The 19,909-nt window shown below is 38.7% G+C and overlaps 1 protein-coding gene across 6 annotated transcripts in view; it reads left to right on the forward strand.

Annotated features, from left to right (window-relative positions):
• Positions 1-19,909, forward strand: part of kcnq5a (potassium voltage-gated channel, KQT-like subfamily, member 5a) — a 113,479-nt gene that overhangs the window by 74,642 nt on the left and 18,928 nt on the right. For 3 of the 6 annotated variants that reach the window (XM_042433345.1, XM_042433342.1, XM_042433344.1), the window contains 8 exons: positions 7,542-7,632; positions 8,991-9,117; positions 9,927-10,102; positions 11,310-11,435; positions 13,259-13,369; positions 13,541-13,636; positions 17,834-17,928; positions 19,723-19,749. In XM_042433345.1, coding sequence (XP_042289279.1) covers positions 7,542-7,632; positions 8,991-9,117; positions 9,927-10,102; positions 11,310-11,435; positions 13,259-13,369; positions 13,541-13,636; positions 17,834-17,928; positions 19,723-19,749 — 849 coding nt within the window. Of the gene's footprint in view, positions 1-383; positions 399-7,541; positions 7,633-8,990; positions 9,118-9,926; positions 10,103-11,309; positions 11,436-13,258; positions 13,370-13,540; positions 13,637-17,478; positions 17,568-17,833; positions 17,929-19,722; positions 19,750-19,909 lie in introns of those variants that run through there. The other 3 variants (XM_042433348.1, XM_042433346.1, XM_042433347.1) reach the window with 3 other exon arrangements.

Below are 19,909 nucleotides of genomic sequence, written 5' to 3' on the forward strand. Positions count from 1 at the left end.
CCTCTCCGAAATTGTGTGTGGGGTATGTAGGGGGCTGCATGTGTTACGTGTTTATTTATTGTACATACTGTATCAGTGTAAGCAAAACTCTTTACACATGACAGTGCTGTTTCTAACAAGCTTACATATTTTGGTGTAAAGGTTCTTTTTTTTTTTCCAAAATTTTTAATTAGAAATTGAATTTTTCCACACACTGTCACATTGTATTTCTTTGGAGGTTAGTATTTTCCAGCATATTCCTTATGTCTGATATTCTTCTTTAATATTTTAAAGGTAAACATGCAGTAACTTCCTGCAGTAGAGTCCCCACTGGGGACTGGAAGTCACAAATACTCCAGCACAGAATCCCCAGTACAACCACAACATGTCGAGATATAACGTGTGAATTAGAGATGCTGGTAGGTGGAATCTTTCTGGACAGAGCCAGTCTAGCAGTTCCCCCTTGTTTCCAGTGTTTATGATGTGTATTTTCCAAAAATGTTGATCTATTCCTTTAAAATCATCCATGTATAAGTTCTGTCTACTTAAATTACAAACTCTGACATTCAGATCACATTTGTTGATACCATTAATAGTAGGTTCCTGCAACATCACAGTGAAAAGATGCCCCTTTCAAACATGCAGCCTATCCCTGAAATGTTCAGGAACATTTCCTGTATGGGGTTATGTGTGAATGGGAGCAGGGATCGATATTCAGGGAAATCTGCACTGCCAGTTTCTCACCACAAGACCTACTTACATTACAGGGAAAATGCCAGCACAGCTGTGTAGTGAATGAAAGCAGTAACATTGCAGGGACAAGCATGTAAAGGGTTACGGACTGCGAGTTGGGCAGTGCTTGGTTTTGGCTTGTCTGTCTTTTGGCCGCGTCACAAACTTTCTCATATTACGGCTAAACAGCACACTAAAATATGTTTCTTAAAACATTTGAGGCGAAAAAGAGGCAATGCAGTAACATAATCTTGATTCATATTTGATCAGAACTGCCTAGTTTAAAAGTTTGATCTGATTTTCATCCTCTTCTTCTGTTGAGTTTTATGGCGGTTGGCATCTGTAAGTGTTGCATTACCGCCATCTGCTGGACTGTCCTTTGCCCCATCTATTCCGTCATCGCCATGGCAGTGTGAAAAGGCACAAGACGGAAATGTTTCTGAATATATCTGCATGTGTGAATGGTGAAAATCACCACCGATGCCTGAAAGGTTATCCCAGTAATTTACCAGGAACTATGTGTGAAAGAGGCGTTAGACTCATTGGCACATGATTGTCACATGAAAAAGTAGGAGAATAAAACAGATCGAACTGCTAAAGCAGCTGAAACAGTTAGAGGTTGCGATCAAGGTAAATGTTTGCTAAAGGTTCAATCAGGAATGCTTTTAAAAATTCTGTGAAATTTGAACTCTCACTTTTCAGTGTGCTATGAAACTTGTGGTCCTCTGTTATTCTAAGAAATCACGCTCATACTGTACTGTAATAAAGGCCAGGCTGTAAATACACAGAAACCTGATCTCTCTCTCTCTCTCTCTCTCTCTCTCGCTCTCTCTCTCGCTCTCTCTCTCTCGCTCTCTGTCTCTCACACACACACATACACACAAACATGTTGACCTAGGTCACCTTTGCGGACATTACATAGACTTACATTCATTTCCTGGAGATTTAACCTAACCCTAACCTTACCCACTGACCCAAAAATCAACTTTTTCCCAATTGGGGACATGGCTTTTGTCCCCAATCGGACAAGCCGCCCCCATTTAACTGTTCTTTAGTCTGAAATTTGTCCCCAAAAGTAGCCTATGACAGACACACACACACATACACACAGCTCCTCTCAGGCATCTTTGTTAACTTGTAAAGGAGTAGTGCAGGATTTTGGCTGTATATGGTTTTGTCTGCAGATCCTCATCAGCGTTAAGTCAGAGGCAGTTTGTCTGCACCAAAGTGGGCACTCTCTCAGACCTGCAACTCGTCCAGGGTTCACTGAGGATGTCAAGCACCAACTTTACCAGATGTTGATCTGACAGTGTGACGTCAGAGCAGGGCAACACTCAGCTGAGATATTTAATAAAAGGAAGTTTACTGGCATTTGGAGTGAAGCGTCCAAAGCAAATGTTCTGGATGGAGTGAACTCACATCCTCTGTGTCTCTGTAGACTAATATGGCCTCTGTCAACAGGTACTAAACATTGATAAACAGCTGCCATATTACTGATGTCTGCTAAGCATCAGTATTAATGTACGCCCAACTCTTAGGTGTTCTGTTCTAGTTCTCAGAACTTGATGCACTTATAAAACAGCCCATGTTTTACAAATTAAACCCTAAAAATCATAAAATATATTACAATTCTGCTGAAATCTTGTGAATTGTATCGTCCTACCTTCCAGGCAGTTTCAGTTCATGCTAGTATGCTTTGTAAAAATTGTAGAAATTCACTTGAGCTATGTGATCCATCACAGTGAGCATTTCATGCACTGTCATGCACAGTTGAATTAAATTTGCAATTATTGATATCCTTTGTTATGATCACTGCAAGGTCATTGTCTTAATGCCCTGTAATAAAAGGATGAAATAGCTGCAAGGATGGAATAATCTTAAAATGATGGCATGCTTCAAAAAATGTGAAGTTGTATATGATTTGTGGTTAACAGGCTATTTTCTATCTAATCTATTTTATTAAGTTGTTAGTAATCCCAATCAGAGTTTTCTTAACAGGCCAAAGACAATCAGAAAAACATGCTTCATGGACTACCTCACCTCAAATCCATACGCCGAATGCACACGTCACCACACACTCATCTGTTTCAAACACGGATACACAGACGTCAGCATCGGCAATTCATCTCTATGAATGACCGATCAAGTGGCTAATCCACCTAGAGACTGATCAATGTGACAGCATTATTGATCCCGTTATGTCATCGCGCTTAGATCAATCAATAGCTGCTTCTCATTCATCACGTCTGTCTGTACTCGCTGAATAATTTCATCATCGACTGATATACAGGAAGAGATGGTGGAAAACACACAGCGAGTCTTGAGTGCATAAAGTGATATTGATAATATGCTGAATGCATCCATGAATGATTTACTGTGTAAGAATATGCCAATCCTGTCAACTTGAATGAAAAAGTGGTTCTAAAACCTACAGAAAGCCAAAAAATGTCCATATTCATTTATTTCTCGTTATTCATGGTCACACCATTGACATGTGCGTCCCATTTGTCAAAGCATAACAGTTCAAGATCCAATTCCTGTCCACGATATGTTCAAGGACCATCTGATCTCCTTTTGGAAGCTGATGCCGCTATAGTAAATGTAATTTTGAATGTGATGGAAGAATGGCTACAGGCTGTGTTGTTACTACTGTACCATCAAAGAATAATAATGTATGTTTTTGAGGGTAATACGTGTAGCCTCTGAATGTGAATAGCTGAACTTAATCAACACAAAAGAGTGGAATGATTTCGCCCAAGGCTGTAATCAAGGTCTCTGAATACAGAAATAACGCTCTATTTTTTCATTCAGCATATCCAAGCATACTTTATTCAGTTTGGTTTGTACTCTTTCACTCTTTTTATTCATTCACTCAAGGCCTTCTTCTGCGAGTCTGTCCTCTCAAGAGAAACAACCCTATAGGTTGTATAATCAGTCGCCAAAAACAACCTACAGTTACGTTTGAGTTACAGACGCCATCTAACAGCCATAGTAATTATGACCCGGGGAAGTGACACAGTTCAGATGACATCTATATGAGGTGACTTCCTTATTAGGAGAAGGCAGGTTGGGTGGATGGCTACATAGTAAGTTAGATGGCTAAAAGTTCTAAAAACCGTGATGTTTACTGTTGCCATAACGATGACGGTTGCCTAACTTAAAGGAAGTAGTAACCACATTTTAAGTGAACATTTTAACGCAAACTATGATCTTAAACCATGATCTTTTCGTAACCTTAACCAAGTGGTTTTTGTGCCTAAACCTAACAAGACCCTAACTACCATAAAACATCTTGTAACGGTTTTGGAAAGTGGCATATTATGAGTCATTATGAGTCATTCTGGAGTGCAGGTACGACCGACCTATGTGGTTGTTTAATTTGGAGGACTTGTTGTCTTCTGCAATGTGAGTAGAGAGATTACAAAGAAGCAGAAACATGAGTATTTCTTTTTAATTTGAAGGTGAGATCTTGAGGATGAGACCTTTTGCAAAAGGGATATATTGATGTTTAATTTCACAGTTGTTCTCTAGATGTGAAAACACATGTCCACACACCCACAGATTTCATCTGTACAGTGAAACACCACTGGGCTTTTTAATACACTGTATCAAAGTCTGGTATTTGTAGGTTGAAATTAAAAGTCAGGAATATTCTGTCAGTTTGCTGCTAGGTTTACTTTATAAACCAATTTTGATGGCAAATACAATTTTCACCTGTACTATTTCATCATATTCATGCCCTGAAATGTCATAGACTCAGATGGTAACTAAGACAAACAGACAATGCTGTTCTTTCTTTCATTTCTCGAAACAGACGAAAGTACATTTTTCAATGTCAACCTTTCTTCTCAACTTGGAAAAACTCCAGCTCATCAGCACATCTCATGTTTTTAGTAACAACACTCTTTGGAACAAGTAGATTATCCAATCAAGCTGGACAGCACACAAACATGTGACTTTTTGCAATTTTTCCCCAAATGCATCTTGACTCAGATTAGTTTCTCCATGGCAAGTAGTATTGTATTCATACTGTACGTTTTACTGTACATCAATGTTTTCTCACTGGTACTGGTACTACTCTAATGCTGCCAACATATGTGTATAACCACACATGCTTGTTGGGCCCTCTCACACTGGCAGTTTCCTGGAGTAGTTTGACTAAAAATGATATTAAAAGCAGTATGAATGCTTTTCATAACATGGATACAGACCGAAAAACTGAACCACCTGAATGAGGTGGTCTGAGATTAGTTCAAGTCTAACTTTGGAAGGGTTTCTGTGCAGTTAAATCACAATCTGGAGAGGGAAAAAATAATGTTTTTGTAGTGTTCTTGCATTGTTAGCAAGGAAATGTATGAGCAGAGAAACACATTCAAGCCTGACAACTGAATCTTTTTTCCCAATAATGTTAGTGGTGCTCATTTTTCTTTGTGGCCCATACAGGTGGTCCTGCCTGTATGTGTCTCCATTTTTTTAATTTTTTTTTTCTTACCTGAGGCCTAATTTTATGACTGTAAGTGCATGTTAAAAAAATCACTGAAAGGTAAGTGAAGAAAGTGTATTTTACTCTACTTACTAGCCAGGAGGATCAGTGCTTTAAAGGCCTGTACATGCATACACACTCTGACAGACAAACTACCACAACTGGATGCTGTTTGTAAAGCTGGTCTCTGTGCCGTCTGTCTGTATGACAGTGAAGAGCTATTAGAGAAGGAGCCGGTATCAGATGCAGATGTGGGCTGGATGTTAGGAACCATCAGTCCTCCTCTGCTGTAACTCAGACGCAGGTACACGCACTATTCATGCACATATGCACATTCAACTCCCCTTTCATATTCCTCGCGGATCCCATGGAAAATAAATGGTGGCATCAATCATACAGGAGAGGGAGAAACAAAAAGTGATGGTGAAAGAGTCCAGAGAGAAACAAAGAGAGAAGTGAAGCACAGGCAGAGAGATGGGAGATGGAGATGGGAGGCAAGGAGCAAAGAAAGGTAGGAGGACAAACAAAGAGCATAAAAGATTAAAGAGAAAATAAGAGAAAGAGGTTTGGAGAGGAGAAGGGAACAAGGCTAGAACACATTTTGTACACAAACACTCAAAAGATCTGCGAAGATGAGAAGACCGTAAATATCAGAAAGACAGATGGCATCTTTTTTTAAAAATTGCTTCCGAGATACTCTGAAGAACTGCAGGCTGGGGCTTGTAGCCAGTGCATATGTTGCCTGGAAGCTGCCTTATGAATTTTAATTTCTATTTGCTCATTAACCAAGTTACCATATGACTTACAAGGGACTGAGTGGTTTCCTTCTGGGCAGCAGAGGAGGGGAACTTTAGGTCAGTCAGGCAATAAGGAGTGCTCTGATTTGAGCTGTCAAAATGAAGACTGGTACAACTTGTGTTTATGTTTTAATTAGACAAAATGATTTATTGAGATGTATTCTGTAGGTGTAGCAGTGTTATCACAGCTCCAGACTTCTACTTTGATACAGTACTGAGACAAGCTTTAGTATCACCGTTTCAACTCTAAAGACAGTACACCCTGTAACTGCTTTTTTTATTGCTGTCTGATGAGACAGAATGGCAGTAGGCTTCCAATTTTCCTGTTCATTCCTGGATAAAAACCTCTGGTGTGCAGAAAATTATTCATTTTATGTTTTGTTTGTAGGAAACATTAAACTGTGAGTTCACCCAAATTACAAAAAACATAAATTTTCTCACTTTATGTACCTCTAGTGGTATCAAACAATGGTAAGTTTTATTTCCCCGGGTTTTGAGATATCAGGTCAGACATTTCTCAACCTAGATGGCGATGCAAAGGAATTTTGTTTGAGAGGTTTAATGCATTAAAGAAATCCAACAAATTCAACAGAAATATTTTTTCCAACTTAGGAGGGTACTACCACTACTGTGTTGAAAGTACAACTGTTTAAATGTATGTAAATAATGTTGAGGACATGCAAATTTTGTTTCTGGAAAAAGATGTTGCTGTTTTTCAAACTAAATCAAAAACTGCAGAAAGGTGAACTGACCCTTCAAGAACTGAGTAGCTCACATGAACACCAATAGCCACCATAGTATAAACTTTATCACAGGCAGCAGTAGCTCAGGCACAGTAATGAGTCTGCTGTTAATCGTGGGATTAGAGTAAGACACTGAACCCCAAACTGGGGGAGAAAGCATGAATTGCTTTGGACAAATGACTGTAATGTCATGTAATGTCAGTACAAGAGAAAAGACATCACTATGAAGTTCAAACACATCACAACAATTAGCATTTTGCACCAACAATGCTGCAAAAGAAACATGCGGATTACCGCTTTAAACAAATTAATTTTACCTATTCAGCTGTAAATGACTTTAGCTGTATGTTTCATATGCAAACATATGTACACACACACACTCACACATAGACGTCGCTCTATAGCCTCCAGCGCTTTGTCAACTCCTTGTTTTAGTTTGTGTTACTGTGGTAAAGATTTGTTTGCCTTCAGCCCATCCATACAGTATCAGCTCAATTGCCACGGTAACAACAATTGAATAAAGCTTGGTGGAGCTTTAAAGAGTACAGCACTTAGCCTGGTCCTAATAATGCTCGTAAGAGTTTCAATCCTGCTTAATGTAGCCTGGCAGAGCAGAAATAATCACATCATTCTGTAGTTTGCAGGTACTATGTGTGTGTGTGTGCTGAAGATGTGCTGAAGATGTGTGCATTACCTGAGCTAATGAGCCAAATCCTGTTATTTAGTGATTACATTTTATTTATTTATTTATTTAATTATTATTAATAGCTGATTATATGTGTGTGCGTGTGTGTTTCCTCTCCACAGGTTTATCCTGGTGTTTGGATGTCTCGTTCTCTCTGTGTTTTCTACCATCCCTGCTCACCAGGAATTCTCCTCGCACTGCCTGCTCATCCTGGTAGGACACACACACACACACACACTTATTCATATCCAGGTAACTGTGTGCAATCAGGACATGTCTCCTACTCAATGCTCATTATTCTAAACTGATGAATGATGAAAGTCTCACATGGCTAAATTGATGGTATTGAATGTGTGTGTGTGGCTGAGTGATGCTCATGCCTGCGTTAGAAATGCTGATCGTGCATTCTCAGCTCCGTAATGAACTGTATGCCTTGCTAATCTCCATCAAAATTGTGCTGTTATAATTCAGTTTAAGTTAATAGTCTGTGCCTCAGATATGATTATGCAGAAATCATCGCTTGGAGCAGGTAGGGAGAAAAAAGAGGAGGTGAAAAGAGCAGCAACAGAGAAGTGAGGAAATATCACAGGGTCAGTTTACTCAAGTTACATAAAAATGACTATATTTTTTCATTTTCCTTGTCACTTATTTCTAGAAGTAGCCAAAGGTTTTGAGATATCTCTGAGATTTCTGCCTCCACCCCAATAAAACAGAGCTGAATGTAATTTTGTTTGGGTTGCTCAAAGCATTAAGAAATAAATTTTAGAGCTTCAACAACAACATCTCTGGCCAAGGTACTCTGGACAGTCCATAAAACACACTGTCAACTGTCGTTAGTAATTCCAATGAAACCTGGTCACAGCGAGGTCTGCGGATTATCCAGAGTAACGAGGGAATTGTTTCTGGGAAGAAAAGCTGCTCTTGTTTTTTTATGTAAATTTTGTGATTTGGTTGTGATGAAACTTTAAAGGACAGTTCTGTTATTTTACAAATGATTTTCTTCCAGGTAGCTGTTTTAGACTTATATAGCTAGTTTAGCATTAATGTTGAGCTATAAGCCTTCCTCACAGCAGGCATCTTAAACTGTCATAGCAGGAAAATCACCGGTGTAACTCACAACATTAACAATGGCTCCGTTCCACTGAGGTGTCACAGCAAGTGCAGCCAGGGAGCCTGCATGCGTAATAAGAGGGCCTTGGAATTGGCACTGCTAAATGGAACACAATCATTATTAACTTTATTAATGTGACCTGTGCTTTTCCTGCCAGGAGACGTAAAAAAAAAAAAAAAAAAAAAAAAAAAAAAGCTTGGAAGTGACTTAAAAACACACTCAAAAAGATGTACAGTACAGATAGTGCGAGTGATTTGTTTAACATTTACCTAATTGTCCTTTGACATGCTTATTGAAATAATGTGCCAAATTGATCTGTGCAGTTCCAGCGGTAAAACAAGACGGACAAACTCAGCAACAAACGCGGTCCTTGACCCTTTGCTACCACTGTCTTTATTGTGTGATTCTACGTTTGAGTGTGTGTATGATTTAATTATGTGTGGTTTTTTTTGTCCTGCAGGAGTTTGTGATGATTGTGGTGTTTGGTCTAGAGTACATAATCAGGATATGGAGCGCTGGCTGCTGCTGCCGCTACCGAGGCTGGCAGGGACGCCTCCGCTTCGCCAGGAAACCCTTCTGTGTCATAGGTAAGTCTGTTTGTCTCACACTGTCAGACAAAAACCTGTGAAGTCTAGTATATTAAAAAAAAGTCAGATGCTATATATATATATATATATAGAAATCCTTGATAAAGATATCGCTCAGTGTCAACCATGCATGATCACACCAAGCTGTCTCACTGGATTTAATTGATTTCTGGAAAGACTGTCAAAATAAAACTCATGATGTGTTGCTATTTAACTGTAGAGTTTATCAATTAAGACATCCACAACTCCAAACACATTTTATTATTGTATTTTTTCATTCTTACCCGAGGCCTAATTTTCCCAGATGCATGTTAAAAATACTCAAAGTTTAGATTGAAAATCAAGAAAACTAGAAATTAATCATTATTTTGCAACAGTATTGATAGAAACATGTATTTCTATTTAATATTCTCAATATCATCCTGTTAGAGTATTTTTAAGTGATGAGCTGACAAACAGTGCTTTTAAAATGACCTTTTCAGTAACTGGTTAATGTAACTGGAATCAAAAAGAGCATGGAATCACATTGATATAGAAGATAGTCGCTCTCTGTCCTCCTCATGATGCTCCTGCAGGGAGAAAGAATTTTGGGAAAATACAAGAGAAAAAAAAGAGGGGGATTTTAGGGTTGCAGACAGAATGACGGGAGAAGACTAACAGAGACAGAAAAGGAAACAAGAAGCCTGTAGTGAATCAATAGTTGTTTTAAAGGTGATGGATGGATCAAGAAAGTGGGTGAGTCAACCACAATTCCTTTTACAAATATTGTGAAACCTGTGACCTTTAATTTTCGCTCTTTTACTCCCCAGACATCATTGTCCTCATCGCCTCAGTTGCTGTGGTTTCAGCCGGTAGCCAAGGTAACATCTTTGCCACCTCTGCGCTGCGTAGCCTTCGTTTTCTTCAGATCCTGCGCATGGTGCGCATGGACCGCAGGGGAGGGACCTGGAAGCTGCTGGGATCTGTAGTTTATGCACATAGTAAGGTAGGACATTTTGAACTGTTTCTCCTCTTCTGAACTTTAAATTTAGTGTTCAAGATATTCAAAGTGGTAATCAGTGTTGCAGTGTTTCTGCACTCCACGTCATAAAGATCACATGACAATCAAGAAGTATAGTCAGTTCTGTTATGATGGATTCTCAGATTTTCTGTTTGTCTTGAATATCTTGGCGCTTTTTGTGTGTTCATAGTGGTTATTGCTACTCATGCTAACCACCAGTTGTTATATTGTGTAATCCAGATTGCACAATAAAATCTACTGATAATAACAATTTACTTTATTCATGTAGCACTTGTCAAAAACAGAGTAAAAAATTAAAGGAAATTTTTGCCAGTAGTTGTTTCTTCTAGACTCCAGACATTAGAAAAATGATCATGAATTGGAATTGAGATCAGTCACAAAAAGGTTAAAAGTAAGATTAAAGGTTTATGGGTAATCGGTTGTTACAGTAAACAAGACAAATAACTTCCTTCAGTCCTCGCTAGTTGCCTTGTAACTGGTCCCGATCAGACACAAACTCCCCCATGAAATGGCGGAAAAACGGTTGTTTTAAAACTTTTGTATGGATTAAACAAATGAGCTATAACATGTTAATTAGTGAGCTTTTGAAGAGCCAGGCTGTATTTCAGGCTGACTGTTTCTAGTCTTTTTGCTAAGTTAACTGTCTGCTGGCTCCAGCTTCATACTCATCAAACAGACATAACATAAATAGTATCGATCTTCTCCTATAGCTACGTCTCGGCTGCAGCTATATGTCAGATAGTATCCTGTGTAATGTTATAGTGTTGATTTTTTTTTTTTTAAGTCCCCATTGCCCCAGACACATCATATGCTCTTGCTTTATGTGCTTTATACACACTGGCATTATCTCCTCTATGTGCCCGTTGCATGTATGTTTATTATATAATATGTGTGGTTTCATGATTTTGTACTTTCTTAAACTAAATTTTAAGACCAACCGGGCCAGGAACAACAGATGATAATTAACCATCAGGCTCAACTTGTCATGTTTACATCACAACAAGTAATAAAGATGTTTTTCCCTGTTTCTTCTTCCAGTTGCCTTTCATATGTGTTTTTCAATGTGTAGTACAGCATGGTGAAAAAACAAATTGTGACTACATATTGTATAAAGCTTTACTGTCTGTTTCTGAAATATAATGATTGTGTTTGTCTGGTGTATGTCTTGTAGGAGCTGGTGACAGCCTGGTACATTGGCTTCCTGGTGCTAATCTTCTCCTCCTTCCTGGTCTATCTGGTGGAGAAAGAATTCAACAAGGAGTTTGCCACCTACGCTGACGCTCTGTGGTGGGGCACGGTGAGCGCACACACACATAACGAGACACACAAATACACTTGAACACAGTAAACACATTTAGGCCTTTTTAAAAGCCCTTTAAATGCAATCTTACTGTGGTTATTGTAACTAGTTTGAAGGCGTTTTCAAAGTCAGTTTGGTTTAGTTATTTGGTTTTTGGTGAAATCTGTGCCATCGTTCATGCTCGTTTCTTAAAGTGATGTGTGCTATACTGTATCAAACAAAGAGATTTTTAGGATTTAAACAACCATAACATCTTTTGAAATAATGCAAGAGGTGCTGAATAAGTTTTCGCGTGAAGCGTAGAACTATTGAACCCTTTTAATCCTGAGCAAGATCAAAGATTTGCTGTTTTTATCTGACAGCAGTGATATATTTCCATTTACAGTATCTGCACGACCTTAATGACACCTGCGGTACAAAAACCAACAGGAATGGCCTTTTCAGTCACACTTGGCTGGTTGTACTGCACTGTTTCCTCTTACATCTAAAACCCATTACACTTTGAAAACACGGAAACAGACAACACAGACAAGAAATGGACCAATCAATAAATTCAATTATCTCCTGCTGCCAGGTGAAACTGGTCTGTTACACTTGTGGGACTGACACTCAGACACACAGTGTTCCTGTATTCTGTGGCCTTTAGAGCATCTTTCTTTCTGGTAGACAGTAAAAGCATCTTGGACCGATCGTAGAAGCTGTAATATAGCTTTTGAAACCTTTTAAGATGTATGAGTCAACACAAAAGCTGACAAACAGAAACCAAGAGCCATCACAACTGAGCACTGAGAATTAGAAATTACAGTCCAGCATATCTGTGATATCCACATTTATCCATATACTCATAATGTTTGAGCTTTTGTTAAGTTTTTTTTTGCTTAATTTGGAAAACAAGTATAAAATATCTTTAGACTGTTTGAATATAACACAGTGAGCCCTTCAACAGATGTGGGTGTTGCATTTATGAATTTAAATTGATTGAAAAAGGCTTTAGCAATAGACACATTGTTCCTTGTGTACAACACAAATCTGTAATTACTTTTGAAAGAGCGGTTTGAATAGTCATTAAACAACCGTGACCATGGCATTCACAAAGTCAACAAACTAGTTATCTACTGCTTTGTTTGGCAAATGTGGGCTTGGATGGTATTCAAGGTTAACAAACTAATTAGATCGTGTATTGTGGCTAAATTGCATGTTTTTAGTAAATGACAACAAACACTAGGCTTTGTATTAGCAGCGTTCGCTCTTCACTCTGACTGCTTCAGTCAAGCAATTTGTGGAACAAACAATCCAATTTGTTAAGTGGCAGGAACACAGATGTAGTAGGAATGAAGCCATGGACAACTGCAAGAAATTCAATCGGGTTGTGTAAAAGATTTGCTCCCAGAAAGCTGTGTAAAAATATGAGGTTAGGAAAAAGGATCAAATAGGATATAGAGCACAAAAGCACATCTTTTTTTATGTGTCTTTTAGGATGTTAGAAGGCGACAGCTTATATTCCCATCTGTATAAGTACTAGTTGTGTGATTTGACCTATATACTTCTCAGCTATGTCTGAAATAGCTCCCTATTTAATACATTGTGCACAATATTTTCTGTCCACCATTTTATTTGAGTGCCTGAATGCAGCGCGCCACATTTCATAATTACAGTTGACAAAATTACAGTTGTGAGACACCACAGCCGTCAGCGATGCTGCAAAATGATAATGATTCATAAGTGTCTGAAATCACAATTTACTGCCCACGATGGAGTACACTACTGAGTGTTTATTAAACAGGGAGTAATGAATGAGTAAATGACCTCTGACCCTTCAGATCACCCTAACGACCATTGGCTATGGTGACAAGACCCCTCAGACATGGACAGGGCGATTGTTATCAGCCGGCTTTGCTCTTCTGGGGATCTCCTTCTTTGCCCTGCCAGCTGTAAGTCTCTCTCTGACACACACACACACACACACACACACACACACACATTACTGTTATTCCTCAATAGCTCCATGAAGCTAATACTATCAGGAGTAGGGACCTAGTTGTCTTTGGGGAATTTTCTGCGGGTTTAAAACTCACTGTTTGTATGTGTGTTTTTGCATGTAGGGTATCTTGGGGTCAGGTTTTGCCCTGAAGGTGCAGGAGCAGCATCGACAGAAGCACTTTGAAAAAAGGAGGAACCCAGCTGCCAGCCTCATCCAGGTAACACACACATGCAGAGAGCAGACACACTTCATCACTTAAGGTTTTTTTATTTTTTGCAGCAGCAGCAGCTGAGGACCAGAGTGAATACAGAGAACCACCTCACCTTTTATTTGCAGATTTTCATGTGTGTGTGTGTCTGTTTTAACTGTCTCTAAGCTTTACACTCGGTGTCCATGTGTCTCTATTAAAGCATAAGTGTACGTGTCCACTCTTTACCTATTAATTAGTGTGTTGGGAATATGTTAAAATGCATGTATGTGTATTTTCACCATCTTTCCTTCTATCACAATGTGTGTGTGTGTGTGTGTGTGTGTGTGTGTATTGCCCATCCCCGTAATGTCAGGGTATGTAGCTTCATGATGACTAACGGTGTGTGAGGCACGCTGCCGTCTCTCAGGTCCAACAGCAACACACGCTGCTGGGATTTATGAGTCGTTTCCATGGTGATCATTCCCTGGGCAGACGCACCTCCACACCGTCACTCACTGTAATAGACAAGACCAGCTGCATTACTTGAACAATTAAGACTGTGCTGTGAAGTGCGGGTGCGACTGTATGTGTGTTGCTCTGTGTTTCTTACGTGTGTGTGTGTGTCTGTCTGTTCCTTGTTTACCTTATGAACTACCTTGACCTTTTTTATTTTCAAAAAAACACTAGGTATTTTTTGTCCTTAAAATCCAATTTTCTATAACCTGATTTTCTATAACCTTGTTATACTCTTGGTTATCATTTCTATCAGTTAAGATAATATTTTAGTGACTGAATCTATTGTTAAAACATGGGGATATAGTATCTGGTGTAGCAGCTGTTAAGACGCAACTCTAACCAAAAGAGTTGTCAGATTTTAAGTATACAGTTAAGTTTACAAGTAGCCCAATTTTCGCTATTACGTATTTGGAACTGGAACGAGCCCTGAGAATACAAAATTGTTACCCAAACTGTCTGTTTGACAAGACTACATCAGTTTCCCGATGACAGGATGGGATGCAGCCAAATGTCTAGACTGAATATGACACAGCAGGCTGCCAATGCCTGTCCTTTTTCAAACACACCAACAAACGTAGCCAATAAATGTTATTTTCTATCCTCAATATTTCATAATCCATTGTGCTAGTTGTTTAATGGAGCAGTCATTTAAAGTAGACCAATAGAAAAACCACTTCAGGGTTTAAATAATGGAAGAGGAATGATTTTCAAGTTGTACATTATGTGTTTTAAGTGTAGAATTTAGTGGCATCTAGCGGGACGGACTTGGCAGAAATGGAATATAATATTCATAAGTGTGTTTTAAGTAGTGTATAATCACCTGAAAATAATAATTGTTGTGCTTTTGTTAGCTTAGAATAAGCCATTTATATCTACATAGGGAGTGGATCCCCTTCCATGGAGCCTGCAATGTCGCACCACCGTGTTTCTACAGTAGCCCAGCATGGACAAACCAAACATTGGCTCTAGAGAGGGACTTTCATGTTTTTCATGTGTTTTGCGGCTAGATTCTCCTACACGCTTGTTTTCATTACTAGATGCCACTAAATATTACACTCTGGTCTTTTACCGCAGTGGTGGATATGTATTATTATACAGTAGGTTTTTATAGAAAACATTATGGGTGTATTTACTTTTGTTTCACCTACAAGTAAGTGGTTTAGATGGTATTGATAAAGACAGTATTGTTCAAAACCTGCCTGGCTTTCTAACCATATGTATATCACAGCATCCTCAGATTTGACTGATTAAATTGGTGATATATTTTGATCACTGCTTATGTTTTAGTGAATGAATTTTAAATACTGTTTTGTCTGGCTGTCTGGTGGACTGTCTGTTCCCCCTCTTATCAATACATATCAGCTGTTATGCCTGACAAAAACCAGTTGGAGCCCAATTGTTCCTGAATAACACACTAAGGGCGCAATTAATCCTGCGTGTGTTGATCTTGTTTCTGTTTCATTGGCTTTGTATCAAGCACCTGGTCACTGTCTGTCATCTGCCAAGCTCATAACATTTTCCTCAACAGGTAACAGGAAACTTGGAAGGAGCTTTAATGTGTTAAATATGTGGATGACATTACTATTCTGTCCCGTCACTTCACTCCCCCATCTCACACAGCTCTCATGCTTCAAACCAGTGTGTGCTCTGTGTGTCTCTGTCTGTTTGCTGGGAAGGATATTACCACTGTCTTCAAGCCTCAGCAGCTGGTCTGTTCTAAATTTCACCTGTTACAAAAAAAAAAAGCTATTTTGCCGACCAACTGTATTTTTAGAACAAGATTGAATCTCCAAATGATTTTAAAGTGCTCTCTAGAGTAGCATAACAACCAACAGCCAAAATTGGCCAGCATTTGGCAGGTGGCCGGTGTTAATTTCCCACCCTGTCTGTGTAAAGTGTTTATATAAAGGCTTTCCAGTCATATCACAAATCTTGTAACTACACCTGGTACCATCATGGAGGTTCAGTGAAGAGCAAGTAAATTATGGTTTAAGATATAAAGAAAACAACCTGTAAAAAAGATTGTGGTGAATGTATGTCATTTATGAAGAAACTGCCTAATCAGCTACGTTTTTTTTTTCTCCAAATCTGGGTTAAAGTTATTAATCGTTACGTGGCATCAATGCTTCAAAACACATTTGATGAGTCAAACTTGGATGAACTTTAAAAAACTGTCTGTACTGCCAGATAACCAGCAGTAAGTCTATTTAGCAAACCAACATCCATAATGTTGGATAAAGGTAGGTTTTCCATTGCAGCTATATTTTAAACCCATATGTATTCAATGAACTTTTAGTCACATTTTGATGCGACTGCCCGAGATTAATTTCCATTTTTATTGTTGCCATGTAGCTACAGTTCAGCTCAGACTAATTTACATAACTCTGTGAAACATTTTATTGGTAGATGTTTAAATGTTAATTCCTTAAAGTCCTTATATGTGTGTATTTTTAATAAACCTAAAAATAAACAATTTTCTTTTTCAGATTTAATTTATTTACCTTTTCAAAAACTTTTTTATGCTACAATTTTTATTTATTACATTATGACCATCTTTTCTTATCTTTTATCTCAGTCGTTCCAAACCTTTTTTTTTTCTTTGCTTGTGTCCCCTTTAAACAAATCAATGTCTACATGTGACCACTTGTCACTGTTTCACTGTATGAGCAGATCAACCAAAGTGCTTTTCCCCTTTCAAATTGTTTCATTTAAATAATTTTTGATTCCTGAAAAGGGTCAAAAAATATCCAGTATTTAAAAAGAAAGGATTAATTATCAGAGAAAAATCTGAAAAAATAAACATTTTGCATAGAAACAAATATGTATTTTTCTTCTCTTCTGTCCTGTAAATCGTTTTTTGACATCCAGGTTGAAATAACTGATGCATTTTCATCTCAATGACATACTGGTTGTAGTTGTAGTTTCTAAAGTTAGCTAGCATGCAATCTAGATGCAACAAGACAGGAATAGTTCAGCTAACCAGAAAGTGTGGTTAGCTAGCCAATAAAGTGACATTATCTGAACATTATGTATCAGTGATGAAATGATAGGTTCCTATTGCATTAAAACAAATCAGTTATCAAGTATATGTTTAGAAACACAAGCTTCTCTTCGCCACTATGAAGAGCTGATGATCTTCAGTGTGGCTGCCAGCTGGTTACATGCATTGAAAACCTTGTGTATGTTACATGTTCACATATATCACGGTCCCTTAATTTCCTCACCATGTTTGTGCCATTGCCCCTCTGTGTCACGTATGTGTGTGTGTGTGTGTGTGTGTGTATATATATATGTGTGTGTATACATGTGAATGTGTGTGTGCCCTGTCCACCTCTGTTACCTCCCCCACCCAGGCGGCTTGGCGTCTGTACTCCACCGACGGTGCTCGTCCCTACCTCAGAGCCACCTGGCACCACTACCAAAGCGCCCTCCCCCCCCTCAGGCATGTATCCCCACCACCAGCACCACCATCACCACCACCACCCCCACCTCCCTCCTCTTGCAACCCCCCAACCACAATGCATCAACACACACCCAAAAAACTAATCAGCTTTTTCTTTTTTTTCCCCCTCCTCACCTTTTTCTCTCACCTCCTCCCGGATGTATACAATCCTCCCTCAACTTTTTTTTTTTTTTACCTCCCACACTTCGCCCCATTAATTGTTTCATTTATCATTATTTTATTTATCCTGTCGACTCTGCACGTAGTGTGTCTGGCGTAGTTATGCTGCTGATGAGAACTCGGTTTCCATTGCTACCTGGAAGCCTCATTTGAAGGCGTTGCATACCTGCAGCCCTGCCAAGTAGGTAACAACTTACAGACTTACAAACATGGCCGCTGCTGCTCAGCCCTTTTCCTCATCTCTCCTCCTCAGCTGGTGTCTGCTCGGTCCCATCAATGTGGCTTCAACTCTTCCTCCATTTTTCTACCATGTATTTCACTGTTATGCATCATTATGATCATTCTCTTATAAGCATACCTGTATTCAGCCTTTCTGCTCAGGGATGTTTTGCTTAGCATGCATCATTATTAATACATTAATACAATTAACACATTCAGACAGTTTCACATGTTCACATCCAGGAGATGTCCAGTCAAACATTAGTGGTTTGTGGTGCCTTGCTGAACAGCATATAGGAAGTTGCTGAGATATTGAATAATATATGTTTGTTTAAATAGTTTGTCTTGGCATTTTATGCCCTTTATTAGATAGCGATAGTAGAGAGATGACAGGAATTAAAGGAGGGAGATGTGGAACATGGGGGATAGCATCAAACAAAGGTCACCAGCTGGATGCAAACCAGGGACATAGCTGTTAATATTTCAATGCAAGCAGTACCCGCACACTAAATCAAGGCTTCCTTTAATTTTATTTTGCGGCATTTTGACTAACTACAGGTCTTCCTCAGGGAAATGTACATAGCTGTGTTAATAAGCCGTGAGGGTGTCTCCCCTTAATTATAACTATTTGATTTGGAAATTTTGAAATGCTAACAAAGCAGTGAGCTTCTCACAAACAGCCATACACAGACAGAGGCCAATTTAACATTAACACAACAAAGTGGATGATTTCAATGTATAAATGTATAAAATATGTCAACAACTTTTAAATTGATAGCAAAAAGATATTTAAGTTTTAGATTTACAAACTAATGCAAGAATTCTGTCATTTTGACATTGGATTTCAGTGTTGGTGCATGTTGTTGTTCCAACATCAGTTCAGTGCTAAAATGTTTCCTGGTATCTTTGCTTAGTCCAGTTTTTTCAGTTTAGTAGTTCATATTGTTTTGGTGTAAAGGTTTGACTTTCCACCCAAACCAGATCCCAAAACAGATTCCCTGAGGTTTTATTGAGTTCACGTTCAGATTTTTACTTTTCCTCAGTCAGGGCATGTGAAAGAAATGCAGATTTGTCTCCCCATGCCTCCCAGAATGGTGTGTGACATTCAGGAGCCTGTCACCTGACCTGGCTGAACATGCAGTAGTAATGCAACAGATACAAACAGACAGATGAAGTAAAGAAATTAGCATTAGAAGAATTTACCTTGTCCTCACAGAAAGGAAAGTGTGACATACTTTCACATGACTGTTGGCAAGACAAGTTGTCTGTGTGCTTAGTTAAATGTCAATAATGCTAAATTCTGCTAAAAAAAAATGAGTTGGCTTCCACAGTAAAATCTAACATTTTTTTTATGAGGATCCAATTACAACAAATTTACGCCAGACATGGTACATTGGTGCGTAATTTGTTGTTTTAGAGGTTTGCTAGCAATGTTTTCTAAGTGTTGGGAGTGTAAAATTCAAGTATTTATATTACCATCCAGACTTTCACACACACACGCACGCACACACACACACACACACACACACACCAGATTCAGATCCTTGCCTTTCTGATTTCCATGCCTGTCTTTCAGCTAACACTTATAGCCTTACTGTGCATGGCCATAGCTTGCATGTGTTACTTTTTTTGACTGCCTTTTGGCTTGATGCCTTCCATATCCATTAGTGGAAACTTCTGTTATAATGCTATTTTAATCTGCTGGAATACTGATCTCTCTCCCTTTGTCTCCTCTACATCGCACTAACCTTTGAAGGAAAGAGCAGGGCGAGACTACTTACAGGTTTGTATGACTCTCGGCTCATCACTGCAACACACAAAAACCCCCACACAAGTAAACACATATTAAATGATATGCTTAATTTTTTGTCATAATATCTTTTGTCTTACGAATTAAATGCTGTTTTGTGTAACACGAAAAAACAGTAGGTTTGCAGGCTTGT

The sequence above is a fragment of the Thunnus maccoyii genome, chromosome 14, assembly GCF_910596095.1.
Source record: "Thunnus maccoyii chromosome 14, fThuMac1.1, whole genome shotgun sequence".
In the NCBI taxonomy this organism is placed as follows: Eukaryota; Metazoa; Chordata; class Actinopteri; order Scombriformes; family Scombridae; genus Thunnus; species Thunnus maccoyii.